Source organism: Parambassis ranga, chromosome 4 (assembly GCF_900634625.1).
Source record: "Parambassis ranga chromosome 4, fParRan2.1, whole genome shotgun sequence".
NCBI classification, from domain to species: domain Eukaryota; kingdom Metazoa; phylum Chordata; class Actinopteri; family Ambassidae; genus Parambassis; species Parambassis ranga.
The window spans coordinates 5,759,901-5,783,786 of NC_041025.1; the positions used below are offsets into that span (position 1 = coordinate 5,759,901).

The following is a 23,886-nucleotide window of genomic DNA, read 5'->3' on the forward strand; positions in this document are numbered from 1 at the left end:
TGGCCTAACTAATGTCCACACCAGAAGTGCAACCTTTGCAAAGCCTGGCCATGGGACAAAGCAGGGACGAGAGAAGCGGCGTATGTCGTCATCTTTGAGTAATGGTGCTGTGACAAAAGGGCTAACTTGAGCGGACAAAAGCTGGTAATCTTTGTTGTTAGAAGAGTCAGCTTTAAATTGCAGCCACCAGCAGTGATATGGAAGTTTGACACTAAAGCTCTCCATATCCTGCTATTTATCACTGTACCTTCTCCTTGATCAGTTATTATATCTGACATGACTGTACATGGAGATCTGTGGGCACTGTCCCGCCTGAGACCAGTAAAAATCACTGTCTCCAGTTACATGGATCATTAATGGTAATAACCATGTGTATAATAATAAGCCAGTTGTTGGCTAAGTGCTGATAGCTAGATGGCAATTATATCAAAGGGGCACTTAGAGCCAACACAGAGCTGACACATATAGTTTCTCCATCATGTGCAGCTGTCATCTTAAAATGCAAACTAAACACTTTTAAGTGGTATTTATAGTTTAGCATGAATGACTGCCTGTTTAGCTGTCTGCCTGAATGAATACACACACACACAATAATGTATGTATAGAATAAAAGCTACACCATGGGAGGAGACACTGTAAGCAGCAGGCACTGACATGTAGGACTGTGCCAAATATCGGTTATGGCACAGAGGAATTACAGCTTGTTGTTGTCTGGCATCCTGTGTCTGTCTCCCAGACTGAACTCATTCACTCCACCTCATTCATCTTCTCCACTCTCAGATGTGGGAGTGATGTGTTATTCAGGATGCCTTCAGACAGAATAAAACACTCTTTTACTTGGATTTGAATTGCTTCCACTTTGCTCTTTTTTTTGTAAAATCTTCTGTGATTTCAATTACCCAAAGAGATTCATTCAGTTACTTGTGGCGGCTTCTCCGTCAGGCTCAGTTTATTCCCTAAGATTACTTCACAGGCTGAAAATGAGCTTTGTAGTTTTTTTCTTTTCAGGGGAAATGAGACAAATTAATGTTAGTGATTTGATCTAAATTCTAAATTTAATGTGCCATCATGTTAATTTTTTAGTAGTTTGTCAGCATGCTGACATTTGCTATAGCACTACATGTCCTGAAGTGAACATGAATATGTGTCCACCCATCCTTTCTCTAAACCGCTTCGTCCATCAGGGTCATGGTAGCAGCCGGGGGAGCAGAGACTCATGTCTCCTCCTGTGGGGGATCCTCTGCTGCGGCTGTGGCCAGCTGGGAGATGCAGTCCTTCTGGAGTCCTGGGTTGGCCCTGTGGCCTCAGACCAGATGGCCAAATCTGGTAGACCTCTAAAGGCAAGTGCCCCGAGGGCATCCTCATCAGATGCCTTATAAATCCAATCTGACCATCTTGTGTATTTTAAAAGTTCGTATCACTGCAGAGGCTCCAGCAACCTTATAATCTGACTTGTGGAAACATGTGGACAAAAGTTGTAAACTAACCAACAGATGCAATAATTGAAATGATACATTTTCCAATAGCTATAAACCAATGTCATATCTTTGTGCTTATAGAGTGCTTGGTCATGAGCAGCTTGTCGCAGGACTTGGAGTGGAGCTCTTGAATGAAAGGGAATTAGACCCATTGGTGCGTGAGGTGTCTTTACTGAGAGCCAAGTGTGTCAGGAGATATTTTTGGACGGCAACAGAGGAGGGTCTGGGAATACAGCCATCAGCAGTGATCTGCTTGACCCTTGGTTGTTGTGTCTGTGTCCGAGAAAGCACAGATGCGTTGTGAGGGGCAGAGGACTGAAGCCGTTTGATCTCTCAAGCTCACATGTTTACAACGTGATAAAGATGACTAACATATTTTAGAAAACATATGCAAATTTCTGCAGATTTCTGTCTCAGGAAACACATCATTTTATTGAGAAGGTTTGCAGGTTTACATTCATGCCACCGTGAGAAGCATGACTTAAGTTATACGCCAGCAAAAGGGAGAACCCTCTTTCAATTGTTGTAATAAAATAGTTTCAAGCAATAAAAATAGACAACTTTATTGATTAGTTTGATAACTGTTTTCAGCTCAGTTGTGCATGGTTCAGGTCATTTTACAGTCCATGTCATTTTAACAAACATGCAGGATCAGGCATTTATTCAACATTTCATGATCTCCATCTTTACCAATCAATCATGTGCCAAAAATAGTCTAAAGCAAGCTCAAGCGGCACTGCATGTCTGCACAGATCAAATCAAAACCACATCTGCTCCTTCAGACAACGGCTGTTCTCAAATGTATCCTGCAAACACAAAAGAGGACATTGTGCTCATCTCTGCGTTTTTTTGACCAATAACACTAGTTTGGCTTTTAGAAATCAAACGTGAATATCAGTAACTGCATTATGAGGGCATGAAGTATTTAAAAAATATATGATAACACACATAATTCAGACAGTGTTTGCAGATGGAACAATAGTTCAAGTAAAATGTACATATTTCATACACATCCACATTCATCAGTGTCATGCTGACCACATGTGCCATTGCTACTCTTTTTACAGCACACTGTGTGTGTAGGCTTAAATGCTGAGTTAAATCAAATTCATCTCACATCAAATTAGACTTCCTTGAACTTTTTACAGTCTTGCAAATGTGCATTTTTGTTCATTTTTCTGTTTTAAGTGCAATAAGGTATAAGACTGAAAAGGTAATCAGTAGCACCGTCACTTGCTTTTAGACCATGAGTGTGGATACACAACGCGCTGTGTATAAAAAATGAAAACTGCGTTTTAGTTCCCAAGGAGCACACACACCTGTCAGGGGTATGACAGTATGTGTGCAGTTACATAAAGTGTAAAAGACAAGAGATTTATGAGAGAACTCAAAAATAAGTTAGAACATCACACTGAAAAAAACAAACATATTATACAAGTTCATATTACACAGTGATTTAAAAAAATGCATGGTTTATTCTAAGATGTTTAAAAGAAACACATGGATGTGGGACTAGAGTATATCATCCCTGTTTGTTGTGTCAACAAAGTACTTCCATCATAAGCCCTTTTTATTCATGACAACAAAGAAATCATTCAGTATCTGGCCTCAAACATTCCTGTTCAACAGAGACACTGCTGAAGCACCGCTGACCCTAACCAGACTTCAGGCTCGGTCACGTTGAGGCCAGGGGCCGCAGGAGCTCCAGCTGGGACTCTAATGTGACCCTCTCCTGGTGAACCACCTGCAACCGACCGAAAAAAGAAAACATGACCTCTGATCACTGCTGCCTGAACAAGAGATGCACCTCCGGTGGTAATTACATTATTTGCTTTGTTTGCCATGGTGACGACAGCAAGAGAAGAAGGTTAAAACCCTGCCGATGGCCCCAAAAGGATACAATAATAATTACACAGCAAAGTAAGAATGTTTTGTTCACAATGAACAGCACACACATATGATTACATTTGTCCTAAAAGTAGCACTGAAGAAAGTCAACGTATCTGTGTTGAATATGTGCAGCATGAATGTCTGGGTTCTAAAGCCCTGACCTTGTCTCCTGTGAAGAAAGCACAAAGCTCAGCACAGCAGGGAGAGATGATCATTAACTGGCCTCACAGAGGCTGAAGCTGACTGCTGCTCCACAACAAGATTTACTCACTTAATGGGTCCAATTGTTCATTACACCACACACATGTGAAGCTGGTGAACAAAAGCAAGAGTGAGTGAAACCGCCAACTTTCCATTTGATAGGTCTGTGACTATAATTCATTTAAACCTTGCCTTAACCTGTCAAAAGAACTTCACCATTCTAATCCATAATGAATGAAAACTGTTGGACTGTCTACATATACTCATGTCTCTGGGGGATTAAACTCTCTGTTTTAAATTTGTAGAGATTTGTTCCCATCAAACCCATCCAGCTGGACTGCTGTCCACACACACGCCCTGTTGTAGTTGGATGCCTGACCAGCTCAGGCTCTATTTCGAAGAAGACAGTTGTGGATGCCAGTGGCTGTTTGGTATTTCAACAAGGCCTGAGTCTATATAAAGACACATATGCCTTTCTCTGCAGAATTCCACAGATGCCTTGAGGACGTAACAGAATTAGAACGAGTAAATATCATCCCAAATGACCTTACACAAAAGCAAGAGGAATAGGATTATAAGTACAAAAATTCAATAGCCTGCATCAAATGATTGAGAATGGCACAAACTGGGCCATGTGCTGATCTTTTCTCTTTTTATTCTTCTGCCTCCGTTCTATTAAAGCCATAAAAGCCCTGCATGTGAGCGTGAAGGTTTCCCTCCTGGATCATTTACGGGGAGAATGACAGGCATGCAGCATGTGTTCCAAATGTGAGTGTGTGTGCCACAGGCAGATCCCCAATGCAAACAGCCAAGTCTTTACCATTAGTTCAGCTATGAGTGATGGGTAGGGGAGCAGACAGTTGAGCTTGGGGGCTTTTCACCAAGTTGGCTGGTGAGAGCATTCGCTGTCAGTTTGCAAATGAGTAGAATTCAACTTCTGACACACAGTTGAGAGCTTTTGAAACAACGATAACACAAAAACAACCACGCTCTCGTGGCTGTGGTTACAATGCGGCGTATAAGGCTTTTGTTGTTTGATTGACCTGTCAGGTTTTAAACTACACTGTACTCCTGCTACATTTTCTGAGAGCTGCTGAGTTTCCCATGACATAGAGAAGGTATTAAGGGGTTCGCACAGATGGACACCAAGAGAAATAGAAAATGGACTGACCTTAAGTTGCTGTTGGAGCTCACTGTTGAGGCGTGTGAGCACTGCGTTGGTTTCCTTGTTCTTACGGATCGCCATTTGGATCTCCCTCTTCTGTCTGGACAGCAGCCTGAAAGAATTTTTAGATTTATTTTTTATTTTTAGGGAGATAAATGACTAAAACGTATAAAATAGGGCTGAGCACAACGCAGCAGATCAAAAGGATGAGACCAATGCAGGGATGTCCGCAGCTTCACATCAATCAACGAGCCATCACTCGGAGCCACCACTGTTATTGATGGTCACCTTCTTCTGCACTGACAGTTTCAATGAGCTGTCCGGTCAATAAGGAGACAGAAGCACACATGCTAGAGTCATTATGGTGAGTTAGGGTGTGCCTCAGTGACTGCTGAATTCCCCTTTCTGGGTGGGTTTCATAAGTTTTATGAAGCACTTTTTAAAAGTACATTAATTCATGTTTTTGGCCACTTGGGGCCAAGAACATGAGCAGCTCCTTAGAAAACATATGGGTGAAATCATCCTTACAGTACATGTTCTTGGTTCTTGGCTGTGCTCAAGCACTGTTATTAGCTTTAGCCTTGCTGCAGTTCCTTGAGTGTCCAAATCTCCATACACCTCCATGTTAAACTGTCCAAACTCACAGCAGATATAAACATGTTTCATTTATATTAAGACTTCAATTTATACATAATGAAGATGTGTCTGCTTTGAGTGATGAGCCGGTGCCATCCACAGGCAGACAATACCCTACTGTACAAAACTGAGGCCAAAATATCTTGCTTACAAGCAGTGCCATGTTGGAAAAAGACGCCATCTTGAAACCACAGTCCGTACAGTCGAGATTGAGAAGTAAAGCCACATCCAGCTTGCTATCCAGTTCTGTCGACCACACCCCTCCCTTAACATTTTATGTAGCCTGGCTCCTGACTATGGCATTTCATAGGCAACAAAATATTGAAAAATGAGCACTTGAGCACAGCTCAGCATGACAAAGCTAGCTGAGCTGTGGAAAAAAGGACTACTTTTACTTTTTAGTTGGGTAAGTGTACCATACTCTAATAAGGGAAGGCAGGGTTTATGACCTACAGTGCAGCCAGACACCATGGGCCAATCAAATATTTGTTCTGACTTCTGAGGAGCTGTCATGTTGTCCATCTTTGTATACAGTCTTAGCCAATAGCTTTCTCTCTAAGGATCACCCGCCTGACTTAGCTCCACCTCTGTTCCCCTTTAACCCCCAGGTTAGGCAGGCTTAAGATAAGATAAGATAAGATAAGATAAAACTTTATTAATCCCGAAGGAAATTCTTCTTACTACAACTTATTAAGACTTCACTGAGGTATAAACATTTGTGACTAACTTTTGGGAAGTTTTGGCCGGGGTTGGAAATGGCATGGCAGACGGAGGCGGGGTCTCCAGGTTTTGGCTCTCTGGGTGGTATTTCCTACGAATGGGCTTCTGGGGCACCTGGCCGTGAGACGCAGCAGTGATGTCCTGAAACAGAAACAAAGGTTAGCCAGCGCATAGAAGCAGAGACACGGACACTTGCACAACAGGGCTCACACATGTTGTGTCTATCAGCAGTCCTGACCTGTTTTGAAGTATTTGTCAAGTCTTCAGTGCTTGGTCCAAATCTAGACCGTGGACCCTGTTCTTCAGGTTTCACACTGCTCTCTTCCTGAAAGATAAACAAAGGTGAAAGTAAGGTTATATGTCCTGTAAAACTTAGCTTTGACACTGGCCACTTAAGCTACAGGACAGAATATATCAGACTGTTGATGTCAGGATGAGGTGAATAGACACGAGGGAACTGCTAAAAAGAAGGCAGAATAAAATGCATCAGCCCTGACCGTGGATAAATCAGCACCTTCCCTGCAGGGGCCATGATGTAGTGCTCTCCAGATGCAGCTTCTTGCCTGCTCAGGGCCAGCCATGATGGATTAACCTGTGTTTATTGCATCTCCTTGCTGCATTTCTGCCATTATTCTCCTCTAGACATAATATTTAACGTATCACCACCTGCTTTTATTCAACAAAGAGGTTAATAGTGCAAAAGTGGCAGGGCAGGCCGTATATATATATTGAAGTTTACAATTTCTTAAGCAAGCAGCACTGTAAGATTAGCTGTAGGCATTTCTAACTAGGCAGCACCTTCTTCTCCACAATATTTCCCATCTGGTAATGTTGGATTTAGCGAATTTGATCCACTCATTTCTGCTGCTGTCTCCATTGTGGTGGCAATTGAAATGCCTGGGCCTTCTTTAATGGTTTAAACAGACTTCTGCTGTAAATTGTACCCAAGAAACCTAAAAATGCATTTTGCTGAGAAATGCATCTGACAGGCAAATAAAGGGCCTGAGATTCACCGCTCCATTGGATGTGAAACACAACCACAGCATGGAAACATTTAAAGGCACTATAGTAGTTGCTACAGTGGCAATAAACCACAGGAGCCCCATAAGCAATCAGTGTGGTCACATCAGCTGTAGGTCATGGCTGCTCACAGTGGATACATGAGGGCTGGTATTACAGGAGGAGTGCCATCACTGTCACTCTTTGAGGAATGACTTAGTCTAATTTAACAACAATAATTAAGAGTTATAACCAGCAAAGAGTAAAGGGAAATTCGTTATGTGAGAGACCACAGCTGCACAATGAGTGAGGCTGCGTGAACAGGGGAGGAGAAAAGAGACACTGACTTAGTTTAACTTCCTGTCTGAATGTATTAGGATGTGCAATGGATCAATGCAGACTCTCTCCACTCTCTAGAGGAGACACTGGGCTTTAGTACGCATGGATGATAGCCGGACTGACAGATACATGTATTTAGTTTTGCCCTGCTTTGGAAAAAAAGATACAAAGATGACATGGCAGCGGGCTCAGTTTCTCAACTGCAAAGTCTTTATACTAAGAAATTATAAAGTGAAGAAAAGGTAAGTGAAACACAACAAGGTTAGAAGAGGGCAAATTTATTTCAGTTAACTCATAAGCAAAAAGTAGGTAAAGAGAATGAGAGAGAAAAAGAAATGATGTAAAGTCAGATCAAGTAAAACATGTAAGGGAACGATAAAGTGAATTGAAGGTACATGAAGTGAGGTCAGGTGAAGTGAAGATGAAGAAGAACAACGTGAGGCAAAGCAAGACAAAACTTAAAGAGGAAGTGTTAAATAGAACAAAGCATGGGTTAAGTGGAGTAAAATAAAAGGAAGTTAATGGAATGATTCATTAAGTAGTTAAAGTAAAGTGACTATTACATCAAAGTTAAGTTAAATTAACTTCACAGCTTTACCTAACAGGTCAGGTTGGTACTTGACTAATTTCTTGCAAAAATAAAAAATAAACAATTGGCCGGTGTGTGTCTACAGTGCAGACCTGTATCCATTCCTTACAACCGTAAATTCAACTGCTCCCATGAGCTCCTGCAGTAGCTGCAATCAAATATTCAGCCTTAAGTTTGACAACGTGTTTTATGTTACAGAAGCTGTTTTTAATGACAACTATAGTTCAGCCTTCTATGACATGTCTGTCTGAGGAGTTCGAGCTGGTTTGAGTTTCGGCTTAGTCTTACTAAGTGAAAACTATACATACAAGGTTTAGCTGCCTCTGGGATCTCCAGGTGTGGCTGCTCTAAATTAAATAAAGCATCATATGAAGGGATGGTTACTGCTTAGGTAACAGGGATGGGATGAAGGAGGAGAGGGAGAGTAGTTATATAGAGAGATGGACTGTGCATTTTAGCCTTAAGACAATGATAAAAAAAACAGAAATGACACACAAACTGTGCAAAGCTTTGAAAATGTGAATGGACATTTTTCACCTTCATTTGCAGGAGTCCAATTAAAACAATATTTTTTTATTATGCCTATTGGCCATACTTTTGATTTAAATGAACTCATACTGCTACATTAATTATTATATACCATTATGATACAGCAGTAGTTTATAAAAAGAAACCACTGACATATTGCTCGTTTCACAGGCAGCCTATATCCTGTAGGTTGAGGCACTATGATCTATGTACTGAAGAGCATTAACTTAGTATTACCTTATATGGTGATTGCCCATGCTTCCTAGATTAGGCTCCCCACTGGGAGAAGAGGAAATGTTAAAGGTCCTCATGAAGAAAAAAGGGAAGTACAGCTCTTGAGTGGATGCAGGCTCATGAAAGGACAACCAGTGTTAAACATAAGGTTTCACAGAAAGGACAGATGACTCCATATTTAGAGTCTGAACATGTAATGCTAGAATAGTGTGAAACAGAATAACACCTTCACAGTTTATCATCTGAGGCTTTAAATATCCACTCTTCCAGATCTCCACTGTGTGTGCATTGTAATAAAAATAAGCTAACGATGCCCTTTTACTATACAGTAGTAGGACACTGGTATGCACAGTCCATACCGAGCTTGAGACCAGACACACGACACATCACTTTGGCCATAAATAAATCTTTGACGTCTTCCTCGGCTTGCCATCTGCAGAAGCAGACTTTGATAAACGCCGCCATCCTAACCTTTTGAGTTTATTTATGCCTTGAAATACAGGCTTGTATATTTGACGAACATGACCCCAGTGACACATTTATAGCTTAGCCGTCTGCGATGGAAAACGCTGACAGTCTGAAACTGAACTTTAAGTTTGCCTGCTAAATATTTTTATCATTTCTTTTTGTAGACAATTTGTGTTGCAGCTCACTACATTAAAACCAGGACGCTTACCTCTTCTCTGAAGTGAGTGAAGTCAGCGAAGTTTGGCTGCTGCACTTTATTCTGGGGTGTCTTCTCTGAAACATTGATGAAATGAGGAACCTGGCAAGCAGATGTATGGTGCTGATTAACCTCAGATTTCATTCAGTAGTAATTTATTGTGCTGGATTTCAGGGGAACAATGAAAGCTTCGTTCACACCTCTGCTGTTAAAGGCTGTAATGAACGCAGACGTACCTGTGAGGCTGGCGGTCTGGGAGGGAGGGCTGGAGGAGGCGGCAACCATCCACTTTTCACCCCTAAAAGTCAAAAACAAAAACTCAACTTTACACTAATACCTCTGTTTTGATCTGAGGAGTCAGATTCCACAGTTTGAACACTGATTCACCACCCAAGTTTCATAAGCAGAAACTGACTTGTGAGCCTCTCTCTTTTTAAACTGAACAATAAAACCACCCATCTCAGTTTCTGCTTTTGTCCCAGGTGAAAGGAGAACTTATCACATACAAAGCACACTAACTTGGTTGCACTGTAGCTCCCGGCTGCGCCCTGCTCTCGTCTCCTATGCTACAATACCGGATGAGCAGAGTAAAACTGTGGATAAGGAGCAAACCTGGAGCGCCCTGTTGGAAGAGCTTGTTGAGGTCCAGCGAGGAGGCCCTGGAGTGAGTCTTCTGGGGTCGAGGAGGAGGGGTGGGCGGCTCCTCCGCCTTCTTCATAGCATCCTCAAAAGAAGTGCTGGAGTAAGACCTGGAGGTGAGGATGTAATGATGGTTAATGAAAGGCACAGGGTCACAGGATAGTACTACATTTATTCCTGTGTAGGAGTCATTTTCACCTTGGCCTGGTTTTCATCCTCATCTGTGGGTCCAGTTCCTGAGGAGGTTCTGTGAGCAGGGACACATTAAAAATACAAAGTCGTTTTGAATAGTAGTAAAAGAGAAGCACCTACTTCCCGTTAGTCACAAACTGTACTTCATTCAGGTAAAGTGGCTCAGTCAACACTACACGCCTTGCACACCTTAACATTACCACGTGCTTACAAAAATAGTGAGGTATTTGTGGTACCACTCTACATGGGATGTACCGAATGTGTGCACAGGGACTCATAGTAAAGTAACTTTTAATATCACCTGGCCTCTCAGGAAAAGGGCCCAGCTGAAGTGTCTGCTTCTCTTGACATGTCACCCCCCTCTTCACACCTACATCTGTACACACAGTAATAAAGACAAACATGTACACAGGTGGACTCTAATCCAATATGACAAAAACACAGACAGCAAATTATTATATGTTATAGGAGAAAGCAGTTTCTGATGTTATGTATACTGTACAGGTACAGGCAAGTACAGTGTGTCTATGTCTGTGTATGTCCAAGTATAACATGTATAAGGAATACATGCCAATTCACTTACGTATATTTCATATATAAAGAATTTTAGGGCTCATTGTTCCAAAACAATCAAACAAAGCACTAACATAAAAACATTTTACCTTGTTGACTTGATTCTTCTGTCAACTCTTGTTTTATCGTGGGCAAGCTTGGCTGGTGTCTCTCTACAACGCTTCGATCCTAAACACATAACACACATACATCACGTACTTATTGGCTTTAAAGCCATCAGTGTGTAGATGGGACTGCACAAACTAGGCTGGTCTGCCTTATGTTTAGCTTGTTAGTGCCCCCTGCAGGCACCAAAGAGGATTGCCATGTAAACATGTTTAAAAGATTTGTGCCTTACCACCTGACTGTGCCTCAGTTGTGTATCCTCAAAGACAATTAAAGGCTCTGCACTCTGCCCCCCAAAACACAGTTTGAAGAGCTTAATTAATGAATTGTAAAAAAGAAAGAACATCATGAATGGGTGTTGTTACTTATGTCGTCCTTACTTCAGCAATATTGGGGATGTCCTCCGCAGGCTGCATGAAGCCTGGCCGCAGTGTTGGAGGAAGTGTCTCTGGGAGGGGGTAACCGTTCTTACGTGCCACAATCAAGTGAAAGGCTGTGCAGAACTCAGAGAAAGTGAGAGCTCCATCCCTATCCACATCACTCAGCTCCCTTAAAAAAAAGAGTTTCAAAAGATCAGAAATCACAGGGAAGCTGCAACAATACAGCTCAAACAGCAGGTTTCTGTAAAGAACTCTGTAATTTGATCAATAAGTCATATAATGAATAATTTAAACAAGCTGGCATGATTCACATCAGTGGATGTGAATGGGCTGAACTAATCTGAAGCTTCATAACAATTACAAGGACATTATTTTAAAATTATAGGGCAGTATAATGAAGTGTTACCACAACTTTAATGGAGCCTCTTAAGGACAATACTATATTAGTGGGTAGTATTTAACTGTAGCTGGCAATCTGTGTGAAATTAAATATTTAATAACTGCTCTGCTCATATTGCTCATATAAAAACATACTGACATAAAAACCGTCGAGACGTGAATGAAAATGTTTTTTATAAAAATTAAATGAACAGTTAAATGTTATGGCACGCTAAATGGTACTTATATAGCACTTTTCTACCTATTCAGGTTCTCGAAGTGTTTTACACTACTTCACATTTAAAAAAAATGTTTTTGTGGTTGTGATTGTGGTTTTCTGGAAAAACACAGCATATGTGCATTTTTAAAACAAGACATTTTTTAGCCGCTTCAGTAGGCCTGCTGAGGCTCTTGGCCCATAAACACACCACTGAACACAGGACAGAACAAGGACAGACACCACAGTGAGTCAGCACTTACCAAATGTGTGAGAGCTCAGGTATTGGGAGCTTGGATTTTGTGAAGAAGTTCTTCGCTACAGCCCCTGGAAACAGCAAACAGTGGTGGAACAGTTGAACGACGTGAATTTCAGTATGTAAACAGGTGCAGTTAGTGGGGTGTCTGTACCCAGGATCAGAGCCCCGAGGTCAGGCTGCAGGCTTTTGAACTGATTAGTGTAATACTCCAGCTGTTCCTCTGTGATCCTCCAGGGGTCATCATCAGTGTAGTCCACCACACCCTGATGATCAAGCCTCTCTGCTGAGGAAGCCTGAGCAGACATGCAAAAAAAAAATAAGACACAGCAATAATGTATGTTTAACAGATGACACTAAGTCCATGTAAAGTCTGGCCGTACCCGAGCCATGGCTGGGTGCTCAGCGGTGGGTTTGGTCCCGTAGTTACTGGGTGAAGAGTGCTGCTCCAGCTGAACCATCGGCCGTGAGGAATGTTTGCTTTCATAGGCTGAAGGACAGACGAGAATAACACTGGTTCAGTGGAGGAGAAACCTGAGACCGACATGCATTGATTTCCTGCTGATTACACCCCTGAAAACTGTGATCTGTGAGAATGAAAGATTTCCACATCAAAAGCACCAGGAGAGAGAAGAGATGACTGAACAGGTGTTAGATGTAGTAAAATCTCATCTTTTTCAGTTCAGTTCCTGTGAACTCCAGACATCATTCACTGTGTTAAAAACATTTTAATAGTTGTGTTGTGTTGTCGTACCGATCTGTGCATCAACCCCATTTCTCTGCTTGGCGTATGGGTAGCTGCGGTAGGTCAGTGGAGAGCGAGGTGGAGAACTACACGGTGACCGTGGTGGGGACCATTGCTCCTTCCAAGACAGAGGAAGTGTTAATACATGTGTTATTTCACACACACAAACAGCAGACAGCTAGACAGTGCTCTGAGTTACTACACAATCACGTAAGGATTGATGGAATCTTGACCCAGTTGACATTCTGAAGTCTTCCAGTTTTTGTGATTAAGCTCCCGCTCTAGCTGCTTAGCTGATGCAGGACAACTTGCCACTGCATCCTCTTGAACTTTCGGTTAGGTCTGGTGTCATCAAAGGGGTACGTTATCCTCTCTAAGCTCTCATTAATGAGGCATTTCTGCTCTGTGCACCCTCTCAGCTGCCTTTAGCAATTTGCCCAGTGATCCATGATCTATGATGTTCTGTGCTATTAAATGTTCCTACCTTCTTGTCAACGTTAGCCTCCAGGTGTCTGAAGGTGCTCCTGTCTGCAGCCGGAGTCCAGGTCACAGCTCCGGATGCAGGCCCACACGGAGCCCCCTGAGCTTCTATGCTGGGAGGGATGCTGCTGGAGTATCGCATGTCAGGTTCGTTTTTCAGCCCAACAAATCTGGGCAGAGGTAGATCTGCAATGAAAAGGGATACTTTATAAGCTTTGTTTACCATGAAAGATCAGCAGCTTCCTGTGTGAGGACCTTTGACACAACTGCAGACAGAATGAGGGAACTAATCAGGACAAGCATCTTTACAGGTGCTGTTCAGCTGAAGTGACACTACACACTGCAGCCAATATGAACCTCCAAACTTACTTCTACTAATCCACCAAACTATGCGGTGCTATGGAGAAAACAGATTTTCTCTCTGGTTGAGGTGAACTGATTGTGCGCTTTTGTAATAAGGGCAAACCCACTTAGCCCTTTCCACACGACACCCCTTTCATCCAGATTAGACCAAATCCTGCCATGTTAAGATAATCTCCTGATCCCCTTTTGCTCTCACAAGACGCCTCCTCTCTGGGCAGCAGACTTACTGGCTGTTACACTCTCCAGGCGGATGGGCAAACCAGACTGGGCGGCTGCAAGCAGCTTCAGGGCCACGTAGAACTGAGGTGTACCGAAGTAACCCAGACGCTTTGCTCCACACACCTCAGTCACCTGAAAGACACAGGAAGTTTGGAATGAATTTAAGGACAAGTGTGATCTCTCTGGACACAAAGGTTTGGATATTATGACACAGTGATCCACTTCTAAGAAGGCCTGAAGTGTTTTCTGAAAAATAATCTGCCCAGGCCCAGAGTAATCCTAAACATGTGATCTCACACCACGATCAAAACAATGTGTAGAACTACACCATGGGCCCAACTAACACAATAAAGCTAGGAGAAAGAGTGTGCAAGGGATAAGCAGCGCAGTGGGATCTGTTTATCCCGGACTCCTTTGATTGGAGGTACAATAACTGCTTTAGGGTGAGCAAAACAGATTAGGATTATGTAGGACAATCAAGAAAAAATGTAACAGATAAAATGTCATTGAAAGATTCTTGAAAAGCATATAGCTGTACAGTGACTGTGCATGTGGATATATACAATACAGGAAAACAAGGTAATCCTTTCAGACATTCAAGGCATGTGGTTCACCATGCACTCACACAGTCACATGTTCAAAATTATGCAAATAAAGGAGAATATAAATGCACATATTGGCACTGCTGAAACACATTTTGTTATATTATTAATTCATTATGGATGAATAGGCTGCACTAAATAAGAAATGTATGGATTTTCTCCATGCTCTGATAGCTCTCTGTTCAGAGGATCAACACAGTGACGCTAACATGAACATAATGTGTAGCTTTTAGGTGGCAACACTGATAACACTCCCAAGTTAGCTGACAAAACAGGCAGCTTAAAAACAACACAGCTTCGACACCATTGTTCTCTAATATTAAAAAGAACAGAGACTATACATTTAATACTTATTATAGCCTGTCTGGCTTTTTCAACACAATCACGTGTGGCTTTGGACATTGGTGTTTTTCCACTTAATCTTGATTAGTCAGTCAACATGTTGCAAAAGATATTCTTGGATGAATTATGTCCCACATGGAGAATCTTATTTTAGTGAAACAGAGCAAATGAAACTGACACATTCCAGACTCTTCCATTTTCTTTTGGCAACAATGGATTAACACTCATTATGAAACACAAACAAGTTTATTATAAACATCCAAAATCCAAAAGACTACTTTGATAGATATCATACAAACCCACATGATCACAGCTGCAGTAGAACACACTGGTATGTGTTCATGAAATATGGATGACAGGGGTGCTGTTAATTCCCATTGTCTAATGAGGCTGAGGGGCTGGTTAACTGCATGTGGCTCATATTGCCTTATGTGACATTATTTCTGCTTGACCTGCATTGTATTCATTCTACAGCTTTCACAGGGACAGGACATCCAAAACAACTATAGCCCCCTCTGAGAGGCTGAGCAGACAGTGGAGGCCGGGTCTGCAGTGTTTAGTGAGAGCGCATGAGCTCGGCAGAGAAAGATTGATGATGGGATTATTTGAGTGAAGGCCTTGAGGAACCGGACTGACAGGTCAGATCTATGGCCTGAGGGGGAAAGTTATTTAAGGAAGTGGAAGAATGCCAAACAACTTTTCAGTGAAGATAATATCACAACCAACATGACTTTATGGACATTAATGAATCCTATTGCTTAATGGAGAATAGAAATAAGATTAATTAGCCAGTGGCTTCCCACTCTGTGTGTGGACGGACCTATTGTCAGTCAAATTTGTATGTAAATTATTAAAGTCTAAAAAAATATTTAAAACAAACCCAGTGAGGATAGGCTGGCTCAACATATGAAGGTAAATATTTTAGAGCCATTAAAAAACACATGTGGCACCCACCTGTGATCAAACCTCTAGGTCTTTTGGTGGCCTTTATACCAGTCGATGTCTGCCCCATGACCAGATTACACATGATCAGATGTGTCGTCCTGGCTGTCTAGTAAAATAATGACCATCTATCAAACAAACAAGCTGTTCATGTGTGAGAATGTCTTTAGGATTCCTTCCTGGACTGACACCATCAGACCTGGATGTGACAACATCACAGCGTATTCAGACAGACAGGTTTGGCAGGCATATCTGTTAACACATGACTGCTGTACCTGAACACGCCTGTGAGAACAAACACACGCCACATGACAACACTCACGCCTTCGCACTGCAGACGTCCATCTAACTGTATACATCTGCCTAATGAACGTAATGTTTAATTCCACTGCAGCAGGAGGAAGTGTTAGCCTTTCTGTTCATCTGTTGTGAACATGGCTCACAGAGAAACATCGTTCCACTGTGGGTCTGCTTATAAAGGCACTCCCATACATTTACTGTGTGATGGAAGATGTCCTTTGCTTGAACAGACAGCAGAAAGTATGTACAGTAACACATAAAGAGCTCAATTCATAACATGTAACTGATCACAGAGTACAGAGGAAATAAACCGTTTCTCTGTTGCTGTGTGACACCATGACCCAGAAGTCAACTCTGACTCCAGAAGTGATCCTGCAGGCATCCTGCAGCAGGCCCAAGCACCGCTCAGAAGGGCTCTGTGTCAATCACACCCCATGTGGTGGCGGGAGTCCAGACCGGACAGGAAGGAAGCGCAGCTCAATGCCAAACTTCCTGACACCCACACAGAGACACAATAGGCTGCCATCAACGGGAGCCGACCCCTTGGGATAGATCGTGTCGTGAAGAGAGCCGGCAACCTGCTGTGTTCATCTGAGCTGGAAAAAATGTGTTTATATTCAAGTGATGTGTCAGCAGAATGACTGGGTGTTGGACAGAACGCAACCACCGCTATGAAGGTTTCTGTCAAGCACGTCAGGCATCAGACGTCCAATTATGATACAAAGAAAGGCAAATGTTAAGTTACATTTTAATCCATTTGCCAAAAATGTTAGCCTGAATTAGACTGTCATCCTTTCTGACAGGCCTTTACCAGTGCTAACAATGCCTAGTTTTTTTAAATCCTGCATGTGTTGAGATTTATTTTATGTTTTTCTTTCGGTTCTGCAGGCAGCAGATTTCTCTAAATACAGAAACTCAAGAGCATGAGTTGTGATCTATTAAAGTGAAAAGCAAAATAAAATATACGTCACCAATTTCTCAACGGGGAGCAAGATTTTTAAAAGAGGTGCAAATTAATATGTCTGGCTCTGTTGGAGCTGCAGCTGTTGGGAGTTGTTAGCTGCAGTGACAAGAAAAGAGAGCATGACAATAAGAGCTAGCATGCATCACTGTCTGTACAAAATATTTGTGTCTTAATATTGACCACTATAGGCTACATATGTTTGAAAAAATAAAATCCCAGGCAGAAGTAAATGGGATTATTGGTCTCTATATACAACAACTTGCTAAACTCTGCTAGCACTAGCTAATATTAGCCATCATCAATAAGCACTCATACCAGAGCAACAACAATGTTGATCATGTTATAATTGATCACTTTAAATTGGTGATTACATTTAATTTTATTATATCACACATTTTTCAACAATGGGTTAATGAAGAAACCTTATGTGCAAATACACCTGATTTCAAATACACAACAATGTGAAGGAATGTGCTAACATGACAGCTGCATGTCACTGCTGTGGTTCTTTCAAGGAGACATTTGCAGCTATTATCAGGTGATAGCACCAACAGTCTCATCACAAAGGTCAACTGCTCTGTAACTGTACACTAGAAATAAAACCTACAAGCTACAAAATCAGTCATACCAACATAGGGAAGAGACATACAGGCCAATGCACAGCACTGAGGCTGGCTTCCTGTATGAGGGGTAGAGGAAACACACACAGACACACACAGACACACACAAAGGCTCTCCACAATGAAAATATGGCACATTATTACACCCAGGAGACCTCAGGCTGATCATTCACACCCTGCTCTGTTTGGGGAGCAGCACACCAGATAGCATGTGATGACCAGGCAGGCGCATACAGGGACACACACACACACACACACACACACACGACACTCACTTTATGCAGGGATTCAGGAGGTAGCTGAGACACCTTGAAGAGCTCTGCCACTTTGCTGGACGACAGTTTTCCTGAAGTGTCAGCCTGGCACAGACTGTGGAGCCCTGAGAAATACCTCTGCTCATGTTCATTCAGGGAGATGAAACTCCCCGCAGACGCCGCACCGGATTCCTGATCCATTCCCGGGGCTGACGCAGGGAGGATCCGCCGGAGAACCAGCAAACAGATCAATACATCCTGCTCCGGACACCGGCTCCCATTTCAAGTCGGAAAAGAAAGGGGTGTTTGGCAGGAGGTGGACGGTATCAGCTCCTACAGGAGTGCTCCCCGTGAAGACAGCCTGTCTGCCTGCCTGCCTGCTCAGCCTCGTCCACTCCTACTGCCTATTGTGGCTGATTGTAGCGCTACCGCCCTGCGCCTGCTGGGGGCGACAGAGCACAGGAAGAGGGCAAAATAAAAGCCTGCTTCATTTTCCATACTGAAATAACTTAACAATAGCTTGTGCAGATTCTTTATAATTAAGTATGTAAATAAACAAATGAAATAGGAACGAATCCGTTACAACTTGAAATAAAATTAAGTAAATTGAAAAAAGTCAAATTATATGAATAGAAGAAAAAAAATAATCACAGAGTAATCACAGAGAAAAATAAATGCTTGTAATACATTAAATAATAAGAATTTAAAAAATAATAAATAAATAAATGTGAAAAATATTAGTATGCATGAAAAATACTTTCAATTGCACAAAAGCAATTATGTTGAAAAAAAGAAACCATCCTAACATCGTGGAAATCTTTATCCATCTCTTTTGTTGTCATTTTCAGTTTTTCCTACATCACATTATAGTTTGGGAAACTGAACTGACTGAAACAGGGACAGCCCCTTTAGGAGAACAGAGTAGTGTGTTTACCTGGGCTTTCCTGGGTGTGTGTCAGCAATGTGTTTTCATACAGTTCCATTATAGGTGTGGTCTGTTTTATGGAAAAACATTTATGACATTTTATGGGAGCAAAAGATAGTTATATATATATATATATATAAAATAGTTTATTGTAGTGAAAATTTGTGGTCTGGATTATAAATGGTCGATAGAGTCACGTGGGAGAATAAATTAGGCAACAGACTTTGCTTTGTCAACTTAAATTCCCATGTGAAGGATCCTTTATTGGTTGAACAATTAACCAAGCAGCTGTCAGGGAAGAATGGATGATTAACCTCTCATCAGAGATAGCCTACGACTCAGTGTGGACAGGACTGAACATACTTCAATCAGCTATTATTTCTGCACAGCTAAGGTAAAGGCCTGATAACCTGAGGAACAGGGAGAAAATTGTCAGTACGACATGTACCAGTTGCTGTTGGGTTGCTGTAACCTGTCTGCCCTGCTGGGAAAATAGCTTATCGTAACTAATTAACATACCTGTTTTGATGCTTCAGCTTTAGTCAGCTTAATAAAACATGTGTGTCTCTGTTCCCATGGACACAGAAAAGGGAGAAATATTGCTGCGCATTATAAAAGTGTCTGACCAATAGGTAGGTCACTCACACCGACACACTGTGTGCTGTACTGAGTAAACACAGGCAGCCTGAGCTGTTGTGATTTCCTCTGAGAGGTCTGCCTCTCTCGCATTAACAGACCTATCTGGCTCCTTTAGGCAGCTTGAACAAACAGGAGCACTTTAACTGCACTTCACAATCTGAATGTGAAGGTGAGCTGACCTACTGTCAGCCATTTTTTTTTCTTTCAAAGAGGATGGATTACTTCAGGTGTGTCCTCGCTTAACCATTAAACCTAAACTGTATCTAGTGAGGCTCCTCTGCTGACTTCATCACATCCCTGAACACTGAGAGCTTCATCTGCAGGTTTCTGCTCAGCCTCCTGTTGTCTGTGGAAATGTTGGAAAAAATCATTTTGCTGCTCTGTTGCTCGTGTGCTGTGGCCCAACATCTCTGTACACCAGGTAGGTGATCATGTAAGATGTAAAATATGTTATATTTCTACTAATAGATACTCTCAAAGCACAGATGTAGTTACAGTAAGAGCATTGGTGCAGCTGTGTTTTCTTCCTCTAGTCTGAGTGGAATGCAGTTTTTAATCTGTTCAGATTAGACACATAACTGAGATGTTTGCCTCAACAATGATCTCTTATGACTAAACTGTGAGGAAACAGCTGATGTTTTGTTTCATGTTTTTTCACTTTATCAGGGCATGGTAGACACAGTGTTAATGTAATGTTTATGTAAAAACCAGGAACTGAAGGACGTTTTAACATGTTTTAACTTTATAGATGCTTCAGACGGCTACAAAGTACGACTCAGCATCAAAACTGCTCTGGAAGGTCAAGCTGTATGTACAAAATGAAGTACACTCGACACGCAGACAAAAACTGTGTTCATATTTTAAATCCTAATTCTAAATATAACTTAATAAAAACAGTATGTTGTCTATCGACCAGAATTCTCTTAAAGAGCATGTGAGTGCTTATTATGAGGCCAAGGTCCATCTGGTGATCAATTAACCATAAAGGCTGAAAAACAGCTCCTGATGTGATGTTGTTGACGTTGCAGTATGAGTGGAATGAAAATGAAATGTTCCTTTTCCGAGCAACGCTGGCTTTCGCCATGAGAAATCACATCCGGGAACAGAAGTTTGAGTAAGAAAAAAAAAAACAACCTTTAAAGATTTCATAAAAAGCACAATAGGACGTGTAATGAGTTTGGTGACTCATGTTTTTTATTGCCTTCTGGAACTTCACCAGAGTGTCCAACATCATTGTGTGTAATGAGACTCCCAGAGTGTCCTTCTGGTTTGTGGTCACGTCCCCGGAGAGCACTTCCGTCCTTATTGGTAAAGAAGATGTGGAGGAGGCTGTCAGGTGATCACATGATGCACAGACACTGTAGCTCTATTAAGAAATATATCATTTTCTCCAGAGAGGTCAAAGGTCACATTTGACCCCAGGACTGATCCACAGCGTCACAGACACTCATTATACTTGTCTTTTCCTTCTGTCCATGAAACATGATGAAGACATTGTTCTGCTGTGAGGCTGTGGAGGAAAAGAAATTCAAATACAAGAATCTGTGACACAATGTGTTCTGATACATACAGCAAAATAAGACTGTTGGCTGTGTAATAGTCAGTATTGATAACAACATATAACTGGTTGTTGTAGCAAAGTGTATAAATGTACATTTTTTTCTTTGTCCAACAGAAAATCCAGAAATCGCATCAACAGCGCCTTCCTGCTAACAGATAAAACTCTGGAGTTTATCGGCATCCTCCCCACCCTGGCAGCTCCGGTGGATCCTGACACCCCCCCATGGCTCATCGTGTTCGGGGTGGTCATGGGTATCGTGGGTGCAGGCATCATCCTCCTGCTGGTGTCCTCTGTGGTCCAAAAGAAACGGTGAGCAGGTGACTGCAGATGGATTTAATGTATCGCTGAGCAAATACGACAACTCAGCCTGATCTGTCCTGTTGTAGAAAGAACGAGATGACAGACGATGAGGAAAACTGTGAAGAGACCAGGGTGAAAACGGTGGAGAACGGCTCTGTGGGGGAGGGTGTTTACAACATGTCATTCTCAGATGATGAGAGGTTCACACAGATGTAAAAACTTCTCTAAAAAGTCTTCCATGTTTAAAATCATTTTGATTTTAGTTTTAATTTTCTAATTTAAATTGTTTATATTTGTATTGATTGTATTGTCATTGCCTAACACAAGTTAAACATGTTTTTAATGGCAGTTCAATTAAGATCTGTCATCTGATGACTATTTACATAGAAAACACTTACAAGGACTTGTGGATCTGTTCAGTAGAAGGAGGTGTGACCTTGTGAGAATTTCATAAAATGCTGTGTTAAAACATGCAGGATTCCTTATCTGTTCTCAGTGATCTGAGATGTTTGATGACACCACACTGCCTCCTGCAGACCTTTTGGGGTAAAGAAACCCTTTAGCATAGCATTTAATGGTCTTTCATTTGTAGATGCTAAATGACACACATCTGTTATGAAAGTAGCATGGACCATTGATTATGAGCTATGAAGTGATGAAGGCTGTGTAAACCTAGAAGAAGTATGAGAAAGAAAGTGTTTTTGTTGCTTCTTAAAAACACAAGGGTACCTGCAAATGCTAAGACCTGTGGGTGCCAGACTCTGTGTTGATTCATGGACCTGGAACTCCTATGTCAACATTTAAAAATAAAAAATAAAAAAAGAATATTGTGTTTAACCTCCTCAGAATCAAAACAAAAGTGTAAAAGTAAGATGGCAGCATAAGAAGAGAACACATTCTAAACTATCAACAGCTGCACGTACAAGTTCCCACGTGTGGATGAATATGCAGCAGACAGCAAGTACCAGTCACCCAAGAGATCCTGCAGCGACCTCTACAGCCGCACTAAGCTGTAATGTATGAAGAAACTGTAATCATTTAACACACAACACTTAAAACAAATCATATGAAATAATAAAAATCATATCCATTCCCCATTCTGAATGCAGGAAAAAAAAATAGTGGAGACAGGATGCATTATGCTGCGGTGGATACAGACCTTTTCTACACTTTTTATTTGTAATTAAATACGAATTTACCTCTTGGATGAGAAAAAAAACTTCGTAACTCTATGGCTGAACTCACAGATCAAAGACATTTATGATATCGGCATGGACATAATGCATCCAAACTGTCCGGATTCTCAGTTCATATTTCCAGCTGCTCTGTTGTGATTTTCCTTCACAGAACAGATGCAATCCACATGTTTAGCCTTAGGTGGCACTATTGTACTGTCGGTTTCCTGTCGATCTGGACTTCATAGCACTTCTCTGCTTCCTCTTTAAAGGCTTAATAAATGGAAATGTAGCTTTTAAACATTTGAATTTCAAACATATTTTAATTTACTGTTACTTTATTTTTGTCTGACTATGTTTGAAGTGAAGTTGAGATCCGCTTCCTGTGCCTATATTTAGTTCATTGTTAGATTGAAAAAAGATAAAATGTGTTTCTTGTCATGTGTAATATTTTGTTTCACACTCCTGGAACTTGCCAGAAGATACCCCAACAGTATCGTGACAACACACACTGTGGTGATGATTAGTTCATTTGGCCCACTCTGTGTACTCGGCATTTCATTCTCCTGCCTGAGGAGTCCAGTCTCTTCCACCTCATTATTCTTGTCAGGATGCCAAAGATTTTCTGTCAAATTTAGTTCCAAAACGCTCCAATTGTATTAAAGCGGCAGCAGATTAAGGCTTAAATTCACACTGCAGAGGAGCACAGGAAGTGCAGATAATTGCAGAAAGTCCAAAGTGTTTTATCGTATTATTGAAAATAATGTGATTATTGTAATAACTCATCCTGATAGCTTCTGAATAATAAATGAGTCGTGGAATAAGCCACTGTCAGTTGTTGCCCGAATAACATCACACATTCTCAGAGTAAATGATTATTTTGCTGTTGCCTGTGTTCCTCGCTCATCACAGGAACATAATGGCTTCTGCCTAATTTAGTCTCTTTTATAGGTGTGAGATAAATAAGCCTCTGGAGGTAGTTCTAGACGAGTGTTGGAGATTCTTGGAAATTCCTGATTCCTATACATGTGCTCTGTATTTGTTCCCAGTGAAAGCCTTTTTTCCTGGGAATTATGCAGCGTACTTCATCATGTACTTATGTATAATGTATAACTCATTGACCTTAACTTAAAGGGATGACTTGTGACCATGCTTCTGTGACTTTTCATTAACTGTGCCTGGCTCTGTTACTCGTGACTGTCAGATAACAAAGTGTATAAGAAGCACTCCTTCGGAGACTTTGTCTGCGTATCTGACTGCTCCTTCTTGCAA

At 41.5% G+C, this 23,886-nt stretch overlaps 2 protein-coding genes across 7 annotated transcripts; one reads left to right on the forward strand and one right to left on the reverse strand.

Moving 5' to 3' along the window:
• Positions 1–1,930: 1,930 nt before the first annotated feature.
• Positions 1,931–19,590, reverse strand: reps2 (RALBP1 associated Eps domain containing 2). Of its 3 annotated transcripts, none has more exons than XM_028404430.1 (20): positions 19,459–19,590; positions 18,036–18,456; positions 13,999–14,122; positions 13,413–13,594; positions 12,938–13,043; positions 12,567–12,673; positions 12,338–12,479; positions 12,191–12,254; positions 11,333–11,501; positions 11,185–11,238; positions 10,937–11,015; positions 10,576–10,650; positions 10,281–10,329; positions 10,056–10,192; positions 9,680–9,741; positions 9,456–9,545; positions 6,329–6,415; positions 6,098–6,231; positions 4,741–4,846; positions 1,931–3,222 (listed from the first exon to the last, which is right to left on the reverse strand). In XM_028404430.1, the coding sequence occupies exons 2-20, from the start codon at positions 18,213–18,215 to the stop codon at positions 3,154–3,156; spliced, it is 2,016 nt and encodes a 671-aa protein (XP_028260231.1). In that variant the 5' UTR covers positions 18,216–18,456; positions 19,459–19,590; the 3' UTR covers positions 1,931–3,153. The 3 variants fall into 3 exon arrangements, with proteins under 3 accessions (XP_028260231.1, XP_028260230.1, XP_028260232.1); XM_028404429.1 differs by having other exon boundaries at positions 12,938–13,046; XM_028404431.1 differs by lacking the exons at positions 18,036–18,456; positions 19,459–19,590 and adding an exon at positions 15,889–15,975 and having other exon boundaries at positions 12,938–13,046.
• Positions 19,220–22,264, forward strand: cltrn (collectrin, amino acid transport regulator). Of its 4 annotated transcripts, none has more exons than XM_028404432.1 (7): positions 19,220–19,333; positions 19,902–19,999; positions 20,327–20,385; positions 20,607–20,692; positions 20,798–20,914; positions 21,254–21,448; positions 21,526–22,264. In XM_028404432.1, the coding sequence occupies exons 1-7, from the start codon at positions 19,245–19,247 to the stop codon at positions 21,653–21,655; spliced, it is 774 nt and encodes a 257-aa protein (XP_028260233.1). In that variant the 5' UTR covers positions 19,220–19,244; the 3' UTR covers positions 21,656–22,264. The 4 variants fall into 4 exon arrangements, with proteins under 4 accessions (XP_028260233.1, XP_028260236.1, XP_028260234.1 ...); XM_028404435.1 differs by having other exon boundaries at positions 19,255–19,333; positions 19,846–19,999; XM_028404433.1 differs by lacking the exon at positions 19,220–19,333 and adding an exon at positions 19,444–19,805.
• Positions 22,265–23,886: the final 1,622 nt, after the last annotated feature.